The sequence below is a fragment of the Fukomys damarensis genome, unplaced genomic scaffold (genome assembly GCF_012274545.1).
Source record: "Fukomys damarensis isolate Sample0158 unplaced genomic scaffold, DMR_v1.0_HiC HiC_scaffold_24, whole genome shotgun sequence".
NCBI lineage: Eukaryota > Metazoa > Chordata > Mammalia > Rodentia > Bathyergidae > Fukomys > Fukomys damarensis.
Genome location: NW_022900936.1, coordinates 45,978,496 through 45,994,076, shown reverse-complemented (window position 1 = coordinate 45,994,076; position 15,581 = coordinate 45,978,496). Strand labels below are relative to the sequence as shown.

General features: G+C 31.7%; 2 protein-coding genes across 7 annotated transcripts in view; both read left to right on the top strand.

Moving 5' to 3' along the window:
* Senp7 (SUMO specific peptidase 7) overlaps positions 1–8,698 on the top strand; it is a 163,832-nt gene extending 155,134 nt beyond the window's left edge. For 4 of the 6 annotated variants that reach the window (XM_010614749.3, XM_033768184.1, XM_033768183.1 and 1 more), the window contains 7 exons: positions 980–1,072; positions 1,615–1,724; positions 2,959–3,011; positions 3,733–3,776; positions 3,884–3,952; positions 4,618–4,768; positions 6,933–8,697. In XM_010614749.3, coding sequence (XP_010613051.1) covers positions 980–1,072; positions 1,615–1,724; positions 2,959–3,011; positions 3,733–3,776; positions 3,884–3,952; positions 4,618–4,768; positions 6,933–7,070 — 658 coding nt within the window. In that variant the 3' untranslated portion in view covers positions 7,071–8,697. Of the gene's footprint in view, positions 1–979; positions 1,073–1,614; positions 1,725–2,958; positions 3,012–3,732; positions 3,777–3,883; positions 3,953–4,617; positions 4,769–6,932 lie in introns of all 6 variants that reach the window. The other 2 variants (XM_033768182.1, XM_010614766.3) reach the window with 1 other exon arrangement.
* Positions 8,699–10,840: 2,142 nt separating this feature from the next.
* Positions 10,841–15,581, top strand: part of Impg2 (interphotoreceptor matrix proteoglycan 2) — a 94,326-nt gene continuing 89,585 nt past the window's right edge. The window contains exons 1-2 of the mRNA XM_033755888.1: positions 10,841–10,925; positions 11,346–11,594. Coding sequence (XP_033611779.1) covers positions 10,841–10,925; positions 11,346–11,594 — 334 coding nt within the window. The remainder of the gene's footprint in view (positions 10,926–11,345; positions 11,595–15,581) is intronic.

Here is a 15,581-nt window from a genome sequence, read left to right as displayed (position 1 = left end):
TTTTTTTTTTGTACCAGGGATCGAACTCAGGACCTTGTGCTTGTGAGGCAGGTGACAGAACCACTGAGCCAAATCCCTGGCCCTAAACTTTTTCTTTTTTTAAATATTGAAACTTAGTTTGATATAACTCCCCTGATTTAGGTAAAACAAAAAGGAACTATTGTGTGTGCACATGTGCACATGTATGTGTTAACTGGTCCAGGCAGCTATTTGGGGTTCTTTAACATAATTCCTTTGTATCTCTTTTAGTTGTTTGTTTATTTTTCTGCCTTCATTATATTATAAATTATTTTAAGGAAGTATAGATATTTTTATTATTGGGTTTTGGGAATAAACATTTGTTGAAAAAAATAACAGAAAGATGGAATGAGTTCTGGATACATTTACTCTTGTCCAATTATTTCTTTATGTATGAAGGGAAATGAGTTTCAAAATCTTAAGGAAAAACACTCAGGATGCTGAGGTATGAGAATTTTGAGTCCAAGCCAGCCTAGACTACATCATTAGTTTGAGGCCAGACTGGAATATGTGAAATTCTCAAACAAAACAAAACATAGCAAACCCCCCAACAACAACAACAGCAGCAAAAGGCAAATAACAAAAATTAACTCAGGAAAAAGAGGCCTCATTTTTTTTCTCTTCTATTAAGGTTTGGCATCTCCTTCATCACAGATACTATATTTGGGCATTGGAGCTATGTAGAATAACTAGGTATAGACACGTTCATACTCAGTTGCTGAGCCACTTTGGAATCTACGGAGTGTTCAATAAAATTGTCTTTATTTTCTCTGTTTTATTATTGTTTTTAGTGATCAAATTTAAGAACAGTCAAGAGTTAAGAGGGATCTATTCCTTATATGTTAAATTGTATATTTTGAAGACAGTTAAATGTAGCATTTTCAGTATATAAAAAGGGCTTTTGAAGTTCTTACCTTAAATTTTAAACTTTTTATAAACTATCTACCTTTCCTATTCCCAGAATGGCTCAAAGAAGACATAAAAGAGTAAGAACATGGACTCGTCACATAAACATTTTTAATAAGGATTACATCTTTGTGCCTGTAAATGAGTCGTGAGTATTTTTGAGTATTAAAAACAAATAGGAGAGAGTTCAGAAAAAATTTTATTTTATTCTTAGGCTAACATTCAGTACATAAATCCAAGGCATTATTTTTAAGTTTCTAGGGAAATTGCTGAAATAGTTATTTATCTTGGAATTTAGTTTATATGTTTATATTATAAATAGAGTGGAAAAATAAAATGAAAATGGCTAAAATATTTTCAAAATTAAAATAAAAAATAGGGTGAATCTTCAATATTTACGAGAATAAAGTCTTTAAAAAGATGATACTATGTGTGTTTATCAAAGCAGGTCCTTAAAACACTGTATGAAAATAAGGTATGAATCGCTTGGACTTGAAGTCATTTTATTTATAGCCTTGGTAATTTTGACTTTTTAGTTTTAGAACACCTGCTCTACATTATATCAAATATTGCAATGGCTGTCTTCAAAATAAGTTTGTCGTACTCTGCTTTCTCAGATGTAGTTCTAGAGCACATTCTACAATATTTAGATTTTCATGTTATTATAATTATTGTTTATTTTTTAAACAGATCTCACTGGTATCTTGCAGTAATTTGTTTTCCATGGTTAGAAGAAGCTGTGTATGAAGATTTCCCACAAACTATATCTGAGCAATCTCAACAAAACATCAAAACAATAGGTGATATTGTTAAAGCACATGGTATTTTTAATAACAAGGACAAAATAAAATGGTTATGGGCAATAGTGTATGGAGTTAAAAGAAGTGTAGTTATTTATTATTAAACTTACTAGAAGGAATAATAAAAATTTTGAAATTTTAATGATACCTACTCTTAGGTATAGATAAAATACTGTTCGTAAGTTATGTTGTTGATGCCAAGTTTTATTACAGAATTTTTAATGAATACCTTTGCTAACATAATTAAGAATTCATGCCGTAGTTCTTCAGGCATGGCTTGACATCTTATTTTTTTCTTAATATGATTTACTGTATTTCTTGTAGACTAGTGATTCAGAGATAATGCAGGATCTTTTATACTTTCATGATTTTTTTATTATGGTTCTAAATATTAAGTAAGCAAGCCTACTTGATTTGAGAAAAAAAAGATAAAAATGGTGTTTTATAACTATAGCCTAAGTAGCAAGCACAATTTCTAATAGCCATTTCTGTTAATACTCCTCAAAACGCAGGAGGGTGGGGGGAGAAAAGCTGATGAAATAACTGATTATTTTCATTTTTCTCTAATTCATTCAGCTTCAGAAGTAGACTTATGCAAATTATATGGTCATAAGGGGCCAGGGATTTGGCTCAGTGTTTCTGCTGCCTGTCTTGCAAGCACAAGGGCCCAAGTTCAATCCCTGGTACCAAAAAAAAAAAAAAAAAAAAAAAAAACCCAAAACAAAAAACAAACTATATGATCATAGATGAACCATTAGTAGGCAATTTAAAATAACAGGCATGGGCCGGGCATGCCTGTAATCCCAGCACTCAGGAAGCTGAGGCAGGAGGATTGCTGTGAGTTCGAGACGAGACTGAACTACATAGTGAGTTCCAGGTCAATCTCAACTACATAGTGAGACCCTGTCTCAAACAAACAAACAAACAAAATAATAGGCATGTTAAAATAGGAGACATTTGACAATTGTCTTTTTATAAAAATTGACCTTGCTAACTATTTCAGATTGTGGCCCTGGGGTTTACGTGTTTGTTGTCTCATATTGTCTCATATTAGCATACCATCATCAGATTTATTTATTACTTGAATTGTTTATATCGTTAATCATGAAAAAAATTAAATGGATCCTCAATATTTTTAAAGTATTGCTTTGCATGTAAGTTACAGTTTAAACTTGTATAAATTATCTGTATTAAACATACAAAGAAACTTCATAATTGCCTCATTATTTTGTAGACCATGATCTACAAACTACTTCAACACTGTCCTCAAATACAGAGGATTCTCAAGTAAGTGTATTCTGTGCACATGTGAAAGCAGGAAAACTCATAAAATTATATGCAAAAAAGGATATAGTTAAGCATGCTGGGGTGGATATTAGTGACTCATCCTTAAATTATACTGCTTTATGATTCTTTGACAATTTTGGGGAAAGAGAACATGAGAAGTTACCAGTTTTCTTATATTTGTTTAGCTTGTTTTGACTTAGAGAAATAAAGGTACTATCAAGGTCTGCATTAAAGAAATTAAGTTTGATCCATTATTTTTTCAAATTTATGAACAGAAGTATCACCAACAAAAAATTCAATTTCCCATCCCTCTCCCTTAATACAGGTTGATACTCTGCTTCATGTGCTTCCAAGGAAAGAAATGTATCTCTAATGACATAAATTCAGTTAGAGAGAATGTATGTAGACACAGGTCACATGATCTTGTTTTTCATTCTTTGAGGTGTTAAATAGATAGAGGTCAAGTTTCATATTGGTTTTTGAGGCCAGGTTAAGGCTCCATAACTACTTGAGACCAATGTAAAATTATATAAACTATTATGTTAACAGTAGAAGGAAATAAATCAGTGAATTTCTGAAAATGAAATTAGGTTACTTCAAGTCATGAAAAGAACTTTTACTTAAAATTTTAATTTTAAAATTGAAAGATTTTAAGGAGCAACTCAATATCAATATATTTTAGTGTTAATTTCAAAGTTATAAAAATCCATGTTAATTTCAGAGTACCAAGATGAGTATGTCATTTGCAAAGAAAATGTGTAAAAGGTAAGTAAGTATGTAAGTATGTGTTAGTAATAATAGTTTTTTTTCATAAATTTCAGCATACTTAATACAAGTGTGTACATCTTTACTTCTTTCTTTGATCTTCATAGGCCATGCATTCTCATACTAGACTCCTTGAAAGCTGCTTCTGTACAAAATACAGTTCAGAATTTACGAGAGTAAGTGATAACAATTGTAACACTGTTCTGTTATCTAAAATCTCAGTAATTTTGAAACTACCATAGAAATTAATGAAAATACTATATCAGGAATTGTATTTTAGTATGTGCTTAAATGAAGTCTTCAAATCTAATCAATGGGGAATATCTTCTATTATGTGTGAATATTTAAGTATTAATAATTCTCAGGGATTGTATCGAGTAAATTCAGAAATTATAATTCATAATTGAACAAAGGGCATAACTTTACAAAAGTGCATTGCAAATATTAGTGATTATCAAAACTATCACTGGAGAAAAAAATAACTCTTAGATTCACAATATTACATGTAAGAATATATGTGTGTATGTGGAGGTATTATGTAGTTTACTATGGGGCCTGGAAAAAAGGAGCAATGAAACTTTTGAGATAATTTGTTAATTCATAATATAAATGGCTTTATGAATTTGAGTTGAATTGTTGAAGAAAAACTACCTGTTAGCTTGAGTATTGTATTATTTTCTTTAAACTGGTGCTTGTGCAGGATCATAAGAATATTTTGCAGTTAAAGAGCAGTCTTTGGAAATTTAGTTTGAAACAAGACATCTAGCAGTAAGTGTTTCTCTGCCTTTGTGAAAGTATTGCATACTGATAGATTTCTACTCAAGTTATTTTATTATTTCAGGTACTTAGAGGTAGAATGGGAAGTTAAGCGAAAAACTCACCGTGAATTCAGCAAAACAAACATGGTTGACCTATGCCCTAAAGTTCCTAAACAGGATAACAGCAGTGATTGTGGAGTATATTTACTGCAATATGTGGAAAGCTTCTTTAAGGTATGTGAAGACAAGTTTTTTATTCACAATTAGCAGTATGTAATGACACATTTCTGGGAGTTTGATTTTTAAAGGTTTGGAGGGAATGAGAGAGAGAGAATAGGGTAGGTATGGTACAATATTTAAAGAAAATTTCCCCAAGCTAGAAGACCCATTTATTCAAAAAGCTTAGGACTGCAGCTGAAGAAATACAATGACAAAATGTGGCTGTTATTTTCTGGCTCATAGAAACTCCATAGGAGCTGTGACAATATTAAAGACAAAAATTTGCATGCAAAGAATCAACACATTTGGAAGTATCATTTCATTAGTTTAGACATTACCGTGTATTTATGAAGTATAGGTATTATTTGTGAAGATAAGTAAAGGAATAGGATGTTTGTGGTCAAGAACCTGCTTAGAAAATGCTTAAAGGTGTCCTCAAAAGATGAGAGTTATAGAATGCAGTTACAACTTTTTGGTGACTTTAATATCAGGAAGGAATGATAATATACAGTAAAGATGCTACACATTTATGGAAACCATTAAACGTCTGTTGGATTTCCCCCGTCTTTTATTCCACACTGGGACTTCATCATCTGGTCTGTAAAACTCTTTTGAAATAGATTTGATTTTGTTTTTAAAATATTCAGTATGCCTTTTTACATGATATATTCTGACATTGTTACGTAATTTTATAACTACAAGATGAATACCATGTAAAATTCCTGGCGTATAAAGCTTAAAAATTTAAATCTTGTGTTTCTCAAATTTGTGCACTAAGGCTTAGGTTTAAAAAAAATCCATCTGGGGAAGACCACTAAACACCCATCAATCTTGTAACTCTAACATAAAGCATTATTAATTCTAATGAAAATACCAGACAGTAAATCTCCACTGACCATTTATTTGCACCTAGAATCACAGCCAGTGCATTTGGGCCTTAAACCCTAGGGCTCTTAATTCCTTCTTCAAGATATAAATCCTTGTAGCTGGCTTCTAATAATTCTATCACGTTTATAAGCATATTGTAAGGGTAGACTTCTCTAGAAATTTAAAAAATGTAAACTAAGAAATGTTTTTACATTTGCAACTTGTATTTTCTTGGTTAAGTTTAACAGAATAGAAAATGTAGCAGTTCTTGATCATTTAAATCATTATTTCTTATACTTTGGTGGCACATTTTATTTTATTTTTATCTTTTGACTTTTTGAGACAATGTCTTGTTATGTAGTTCAGGCTGGCCTTGAACTCAGTCTGTATCCCGGGCTGACCTTGAATGTTGGTGATCCTCCTGTTCCAGCTACCAGAGTGCTGGGATTATAGGCATGTACCACAACACATAGTTTATTTCTTTTTTTTTTTTCTCTCATTGAGTTTATTGGTACATTTTAGGGATACAGTACAGTTACATTCATCTGGGATCTTGTACCTTTACATGATGGGTCTTGCTTCTTATTTTTTCCCCTATCACACAGTTTATTTCTTACACTTGAAAAAGAACCTTTTGCAGGACTTTTTGGGGCTTTTTTTTTTTTTCTGAAATTCTGTATCACCAAGGCTTTCTCTTTAATAGTTTAAAAAATGTGTTGGGAAAAATGGTGTTTAAATCAAACTGACTTCTGGGTTATGCTGATTCTGGGTTATTCTGTGTGCCAATTCTGTTTATGATAACTCACTCACATATACGCTGTAGCAGAACAATTATTGTACTGTACAGTGGTGGCAAACCTGTGGCACTTGTGAGGCAGTGGGCATGCAGAACCCTCTATGTTAAACACACAAGCCAAGTCGTTAGGGGCAGTGTTCGCACTTCGGGATAAATGCATGGCTTGGGGGTTGCAGTTTGGGTACTTGGTATCTAAAAGTTTCTCTGTCACTGGTATATAACTTTGATGTTCAGAAGTTAGCAATATAAGTTCAATCCCCGATACCAAAATAAAAAAAAAAAAGAAGTTAGCAATATAATTAAATATTCTAAAATTGATAGTGATGATGGTTACACAACTCTGAATAAACTAAAATCCAGTTGAATATTTTAGGGGAATTGTATGCCATGCAAATTAAATCTTGGTAAAGCTGTTTTTAAGAAGTTAACAATTTTTCATTTCTTGTATAAATGAAATTAAAACAAAATTGAAATTTTATGTTAAAGTGATTGTATTTTTCTTTTTCTTTTCTTTAGGATCCTATTGTTAACTTTGAACTTCCAATTCACTTGGAAAAATGGTTTCCTCGTCATGTAATAAAGACCAAACGGGAAGATATTCGAGAGCTCATTTTGAAACTTCATTTACAGCAACAGAAGGGCAGCAGTAGCTAGTTAATCTCTACAAACATGACACATAATGTTCTTTAAGATTACTGGAAAGCCGCTTACTGGCATTTGTGTTAGACAGTTCACTGAAAAGAAAATGACTTCCAGTAGTTTTATAAGTCATTGAATAGTTATTTAAAACATATAAAATTAAAACATATAAGATATGTTATTAGAATTGTCGGACTCTCATAGATGAGTGGGGATGGGGATGATATAGCTAAAACTTATTAGAAATTAAAATTTCATAAATATTTGATATTTTTCTGAGTAAATATGCTTGGATTATGCAATAGCATATGTAATGTGGGAATGCTTTTGTAGATAAAACTATGTGATCTTTACTTCCACATGACTGGGTGTTGATGGGAGTTAAGACCTCCCTGGTGCCAGCCCCAGTGCTTGTCAAATTTATTGACGAGTCACATCAATATTGTAATTCTATTCTTTGCAGCTCAAGCATGCAGTATGAATACTGTGTATTTTTTAAAGAGAAATTTAGAATCAAGGCTTCAGAAAATGCCATTTACGGCATTCCTTCTGTATAGTTTAACAAGGCATTCATAATCTTAGGAAAATGGTAAGAATTCACTTTCAAAGTGCAGCTTATTCTCAACTGCTAAATTAAATTACTTTGCTTTAAATTTTGTTTCATTTCTTTCTGATGTCACATGTGGGGATCTAAGAATTTAGTTCATTTGTTCAGGGTAAAATTTGGAACAAAAACTATCTGTCTGAAATAAGTTTTAAAAATCATATATGTAGTTAAATTTAGTTTATTTGAGGTATTGCTGTATAAATATTCACTCACACATTATCCCAGAACATATGTACACAGTTTCTGTAAGTATAGATGTCCTCATAACTTTAACAAAGAATACTCCCAAAGTTCTATTTATTAATTATTAGTACAAAATATATAATTTTATAACTCAGTTTACCCAGTATTCATCTGCAAAGCCAGATTGTTCTCATTTCTTTTATATTTTTAAATTGTAGCTTTTAGAGTCCTGTGATCCTCTATGGATCTTAAACCTATGGCGCTTAATATTTTATTAAATATTCAGGTAAAAGTTCTACTGAATTCATGTGATCATGGTGGTATTGTATATGATTAAAAACTTTAGAAACTTCTGATATCAGGAATATTTTGAGGGAGACATGATCATATTGTATTTTCTCAGATAATGTTTTTAAGAATATTACTTTAATGTGTTTTAAACATCTCTTAGATTTCCATTGTAACTGTATGTAAAGCAGTGAAGTAAAACCAATTTAAGATGAAGTTAAATGTTTGAACATTTGATTCAGAATCATCTGAATTGAGGTTGTCACTTAAGCCTCAGTGTCCTTAGTTTTTGTTAATCTTGTCACCATCTTTATATTATTACAGATATTTCTGTTTTGGGGATTTCATACAAAGGTGGTTATAACTGCATATTTCATTCCCAGTTCGTGTGTGTGTTGGGATGGGGAGACTTTTGTAGGTAACTATTAAGTTTTTTGTACATGTTACTTTGGGGAAGCAAGTATGTAAAGCATCTTGTGATTTCTTAACTTTTTGTTTGTATGTTTTTCAAAGCTACCACTGTCCTTTATTATGTTTTGGAGATTGTTTAAAATTCATTTTCCTAAATTCATGTGGAAATAATGCTTTGAGAATATCAACATTTTATATTAAACATATTTCCAGTTCATTATACTGAAGTGGGTTTTTTTTTCTCAAGAAACATGAGCCCCTAAAAAAGAAACATGAGCCATTGTTAGAAATAAATTTCTAATTTATGATGTCCTATGCATACCATATAACTGATATTTAAATTACTTTTTCTTCCTTGTTTAACAAGTATATAATTAACTTGAATATCATTTTGGGTCAGGGAAATTGCACAATCAGATAAGAAAATTCCTTCAAAAATACAAAATGCTCCAAAATCTGAAACTCTTTGAGCAGCAAAATGATACCACAAGTGGAAAAATTCCACATGTAATCTCATGTGATTAGGCATGGTCAAAATGTATAGAGTATGTGTGTTAGGTATACTTGAAACATAAGTGAAATTTTTATGTTTAGACCTTGGACCCATCCCCAAGATATCTCATTACATATTTGCAAATATTCTAACATCCAGAATTTGAAACACTTCTGGTCCCAAGAATTTCAGACAAGAAATACTCAACTGCATTTACTGTTATCCAGCATTTTATTAGGCACAACAAATGAACTTTCTTTTCTGAAAAGAATAGGCTCTTAGGCTTATGTCTTTTGTGGGCATATAAACAATTTTAATATTCTCTGGTAAGAATAGAGTTTCTTTGGGAATATGAGGGAACTCAGGTGAGAGATGGAGAAGCAGAGGAGAAGGGAGAGGGAGAATGTTTTAGTGTAAGTAGAAAGGGTTCATAATGGAAAATATTTATAGAGAAGATTTTTTTTGCATTCCAATAATTGTATTAAAACATAATAGTAGTTGGTTATATTACCTCTGCCAACTCAAACATAGTACCAAAACATAATAGTATTTGGTTATATTACCTCTGCCAACTCAAAATTAATACTGATGTTTTCAAAATATTGAACTATATCAGTCTTTTGGTAAAACTGAAGTTATCCACAAAGCATGATTTACAAAAAGTTAAAGGTGTAATGTACTGTGGTTCTTTTTTATTTTTTTTTTTTTTGAGATAGGGTCTCACTATGTAATCCAAAATTCAAGCTGGCCTTGACTTCACTAGCCCAGGCAGGCCTTGGACTTATGGTGATCCTCCTGTCTCAGCCTACCAACTGTTGGGGTTTCAGTGCTTATTTATCTGTAATATAATGTCAAAATTGTTTATATCCATTCTGGATAGACTCAGGCTTCAGGCTACACTAAGCAACTCTTTACAACACTAACAATTTATTGTACATGTTCTTACAAATTCATTGGCTCACATGGAGAATTCCAAGTACTACCTCAGCAATCTCATAATTATGGCGGTGCCTACTTACTTTTCTAAAACACAGTATGGAAATTTGTAAAAGTATATTCTATTCCTTAAAAAAAAACACCAAGAATTGATGGCAGTTTTATAGAAATAGTCCATAGTAAAACCTGAATGCTTCATCTAGCCAGAACCTAGGGTAAAGCAATTTTTCAGAGAGATAATTGATTTTGAGTTACTATGTAATATAACATTTTTCGCCAGGTGTGGTGGCACATGCCTGTAATCCTAGCACTCGGGAGGCTGAGGCAGGAGGATCACGGTGAGTTCGAGACCAGCCTGGACTACATGGTAAGTTTCAGGTCAGTTCAACTACATAGTGAGACCCTGTCTCAAAAAAGAAAACAAAAAATATTTTTCTTAATGAAACTCGTCTGAGGAAGTAAATTCTGTATACAAATTTTTATCGGTAAAACACCACCTGTTTTTTAGAAGAAATATTAAAGATAGCTCAATGAATATACCAAGCTTACTAGTTCTATGTTTTGGCTCAGTATAAGAGAGTGTTAATAAAGAGCTTAGCTGACTAGATTAAAGAAATTGTCTCTTCCCATCTGTTCTAATTAGCTTATCTCTCCTGCTTTCATAGCATGCTGGTTATTTCAGAAAGAATTGAGAGCCTTTGTAGGGATACCATTTTTATTTACATTAAAAGTTTTGCAGTGGTTATCCATTCTAAAACAAACTTATAAATGTTAAGGCCTTTCCTGTACCAATTTGTTATTGGAAACTTCAAGTTTTTGGATATTCAATTAAGAATTTGCCATCTCATTTACTTGTTTGGGGTCTAAATGATTATGTTTCCTTTTTGGGGGAAGATTTCTCTGGGTATATTGATATTTGTCTTGTTAGAAGGAAACCTTGCATCATTAACAGGTAATTAAAAATATTATTTTAAACTTTCTATGCATCTCTAGTATAGTCCTTAAAACTGTTATTTGATGTGATTGCTGTAAGAAATTGAGTAAATACTACTCTTAATCTTCGATATTTATTTTCACTGATTTAAAACATTTCTAGTAATTTGGGGTTTTCTTCTTCATTAGTAATTGCGGGTACAAATCTTTTCCCTTATTTCCTATGTTGAAATTGGATGTATACCTGACTTTGATAAAAATCTTGAATTAATGGAGTGGGGAATTAAATGTGAGAAAGATTTGCATACTTCACTCCTGGGATAGCCATTGACTTAAAAAATCCAAATCTGGTACAAATGTCATTGTCTGTTTTTCTGTTACCTTTTGTATGTTACCTTTATTCCTCATCAGAAGCCTTGATTATGCTTCCACTCTCTAGTGCAAACCTACTTATCTTTAGAAGAGATCCAAGATCCAAAGAGTGCAGTATCTTATCTACAGTCCAAAGAATCTACAGACTCTTCTCTACCTGCTAAAAAGAAACAGCTTCTGGACCACAGAGAAGCTGAGCGACAGTGGTTGCTTAGAAGAAGGCGAGCTCTTCTGTTTCCTAATGGAGTAAAAATCTGCCCAAATGAAACTGTTACAGAGGCTGTTGCAAACCATGTGAAATATTTTAAACTCCGAGGTAAGCAAACCTTTGGGTTCCATCACATTTGTTTGTCAATGTAAGTCAAAATTTGTAATAACCCAAATATTATCTACTAAATATAGAAAAGGACTTGCTAAGAATATGTTAATATAATTTTAGAGGAAAGTTTATGTTACATATTATAAATGTTAAATATTCTGTATTTAAGAAATGTTTTAAATCTTTTCAAGCACTTCAAAAATACCAGCTTATGGAACTGATAAATTAATTATAATTTTCCTTCTTAATACTAATTTGCTAAATATACCCACAAAATATATTTACAAAGATATACTCACTTTGCCTATTTAGGTATTATATAAACATGAAAATATAATCAGTTGCTTTATTTTGTAGTTTAGATATTACACAGATTCATGTGGGTTGCTTTCTAGTTAGGACACAGGTGTTTTTATAGTTAAAATGATGCCACTTCTCACAGTACTCCCTGAAGCAACAACCTCTGTTTTTAATTTAACCTTTTAATAATAATATTGCAGATAATAATAATACTTGTTATTAATAGTACTGCAGATTGACCTAGGGCCATTGTACTGAGCTATGTTCCCCCCATTTTTTTTTTTTTTTTTTTTAATTTTCAGACAAGGGCTCACTAACTTTCTGAGGCTGGCCTCTAATTTGTAATCCTGCCTCAGCCTCATGAGCTGGTGGGATCACAGGCATGTGCCATGTGTCCATCTTTATTTTATTTTTAATTAAATAGTATGATCTGAACTCACATCTTTTTGTTACATAAATTCACTCTGCTTCTTACATTTACTAGCATTTGCGTAATTGACCATAGTATATTTGTTAGACATTTGGAGGATTTCCAAACTTTGCTTTGTGCTGCTCAATAGCCAGTAAGAAGCCATTAGATGTTAAAGAGGAGACATATTAGGGCTGGGGAATTAGCTCAGTGGTACTGTGCCTGTCTTGCAAGTGCAAGATCCTGAGTTTGATCTCTGGTACTGCAAAAAAAACAAAAAACAAAAAACAAAAAAAACCCCAAAAAACAAAAGAGAGACATATGAAATGATTGTGAAATCAGGCTTATTTATTCATTCATTAATTCATCAAATATTTATTGAGTACTTACTTTTTCTATGCCCTAGATTATATGAACTTTCTTTCTGAGTTGCTACTTTAATCTTTATTTTCTTGGTTGACCCCCTTTTTTTTTTTTGGTACCTGGGATTGTACTCAGGACCTTGCACTTGCAAGGCAGGCAGCAGTGGCAGCACCACTGAGCTAAATCCCTGGCCCTAATCTTTATTTTCTTATTCCTTGGCCTTCTCTTCTTCTACATCAAACATAAAAATAAAATAAAAATGTAATACATGATATTACATGTATTTACATACTTGATGCTTTTGTTAAAGTAGTATAGTACATTTAGAGAAGCTCTTATTTACTCTTATAAATGAGAATTTATATTTCTTGATTATACTGGTGAGCTATCAAACATTCCTAAGAAAGAAGCTTTACTTTTGCTGTTTAAGTTGAGATCCATAGTCCTGGAATTTTGTATTATAAGATATATACAGAAATGAGAAATTTCAAATGGAGCCAGAAGAAAATAAAAATTTAAGGTGAATGAAAATGACAGTTAATAATTTAACAAGATATGATTTCTACTACCTCATTTTCAAAATTTGAAGTAGAACAGAGTTATCTAGAGATCTCAGCCTTTGGTTACCTACCAAAGAGGAAAGAACCAATCATTTAAGGAATGTGGCTAAACTTTGTGATTTGCTTTTTTTGTTTTTTATAAATTTGAGGCATATTATCAAACAATACACCTAAAAGGATAAGTCATTTTTGGAATAACTGACTTTAAAATACAGATACTATGAATGGGATAGTTGAAAAGGGAGATCCTAAATCTTAAAAGGTTGGGACAACACATCAATATTATAACAGTGTTTTAGCTGTTACTGTTATGGTAAAGAATAAATACTTGTGTGCCGGGGATTTAGCTCAGTGGCACTGTGCCTGCCTAGTAAGCTCAAGGTTCAGAGCCTGATCCCCAGTCCAAAAAAAAAGAATAAATATTTGTTATATTTTTGAAATTTGGAAAAAATGAATATTTCAGTGTAAGCCTTCATTTTGAAGAGATAATTTGGATTATACCCTTAAAATCAAGTGTTTGAAACTTGCCAAGGCATCTATTCAGTGTTTAAGCACGGATTTTAGCTTTTTCTATCAAGTTAATTCAGTCTAATAGTTTGCTCAACATTCTTTTGACAAACAACTTGACACAGTTGGTAGCTGGTATAAGAAATTTGAAAACAGTCTCTATTTAAGCAAGAAGCAACTGCCTTTAGCCTAAAGATATGTAAAATTACAATGATAGGACACTTGGATAGAATATAATTAATGGGCTCTTCTTAAAAATAACATTTGTATAGTTGTATCTTCCAAAATATAGGTTTATCAAGGTATACTTTGATGGATTATAGGCTTCACATTTAAAGTATACTATTGGATTAGTTTTCAAAGATATATTTAAGCTTGAAATCATCATTACAGTAGATACTCACCAATTAGTCCTAAATGTTTCCTTATGACATTTATTTATTTATTTATTTATTTATTATTTATTTTTTCCTCATTGCGTTTATTGGTATATTTTAGGTATACGGTGCAGTTACATTCATCATTGGGATCTTGTACCTTTACATGACAGGTCTTGGTTCTCATTTTTTCCCCTTGTCACTGCCCTCCCTTCACCCCCTCCTCCCTTCCCTATTTACAAAAACCATATTTCCATTGTTTCATATTTTTTCTTTCCCTTACTTCCTTTCCCCTACCTTTCCACTTCCCTTTAGCCCTTTTCTTCCTATTTCACATTGTCAATTTTACCATTAGAATCTTATATCCTTTCCTCATTACCCCTCCTTCCAGTACTGAAGCAACCAATGATTGACCTATCTATCTGTCTTATGACTTTTATACTTTATAAGTAAAATCAGGATGTACTTTTTTGGTTTGGCTTCTTTAAGTCAGTGTAATTATTTTGATATTAATAATTCTTTTTGTGTTACATAAGTTTACCTTTTATTCTTGGATAATTTTCCAGTTTATACATATACCCCAATTCAGGATTTTCAGTGATTACCCAGATAGCTATTGTCATCATTTGGGTACAAGTTTCTGTGTGAACAGGCTTTTATTTCTATTGACTAATGGTACTGGGATGGCTGGGCCACACGACAGGTATTTGTTTAACTTTTAAAGAAATTGTCAAGTTATTTTCCAGTGTAACTATACCTCTCACAGTGTTTTTAGATTCCAGCTTTTTTCACATTATTTCAACCCTTGGTATAGAGAATTGTTTTAAAAATTAGCCTCCTAGTGGATATATATATACATTTTTTTAAAAATATATAAATATATATATATATAAATTTTTAAAACAATGTATGGATATTTATATTTCATTATGGTTTTAGTTTGTATTTCTTAGTGACTGTTGACTATTTTTGAGTACCCTTTTCAAAAAAATATATATGTATATATGAGTCCATTCAATTATTTTGCCCATTGAAATAATTGAGTTGTCTCTGAGTAATCATAGGCTTTTAAATTAAGTTTATTGCTATATTTTAGGAATACAATACAGTTACATTCATTATTGGGAACTTGTACCTTTATATGATGGATCTTAGTTCTTATTTTTTCCCCATTTCTCTGCCTCCCTTCAACTCCTCCACTCATCCCTATTTACAGAGACTTTGTTTCCCTTTTTTCCTATTCTCATATTTTTTCCTTTCACTTCTTTCCTTTCCCCTACCCCTCTATTTCTCCTACCCCTTTAGACGTTTTCTTCCTATTTCATATTATCAATTATACATTTTGATCCTTATTTATACTTTTAGTTTCTCACACCAGAGAAATTATTCAGTATTTACATGTGTGTCCTATTTATTTCACTTAAGAGTATGGCCTCAATGTGCATCTATTTAGCTATAAATTATAAAT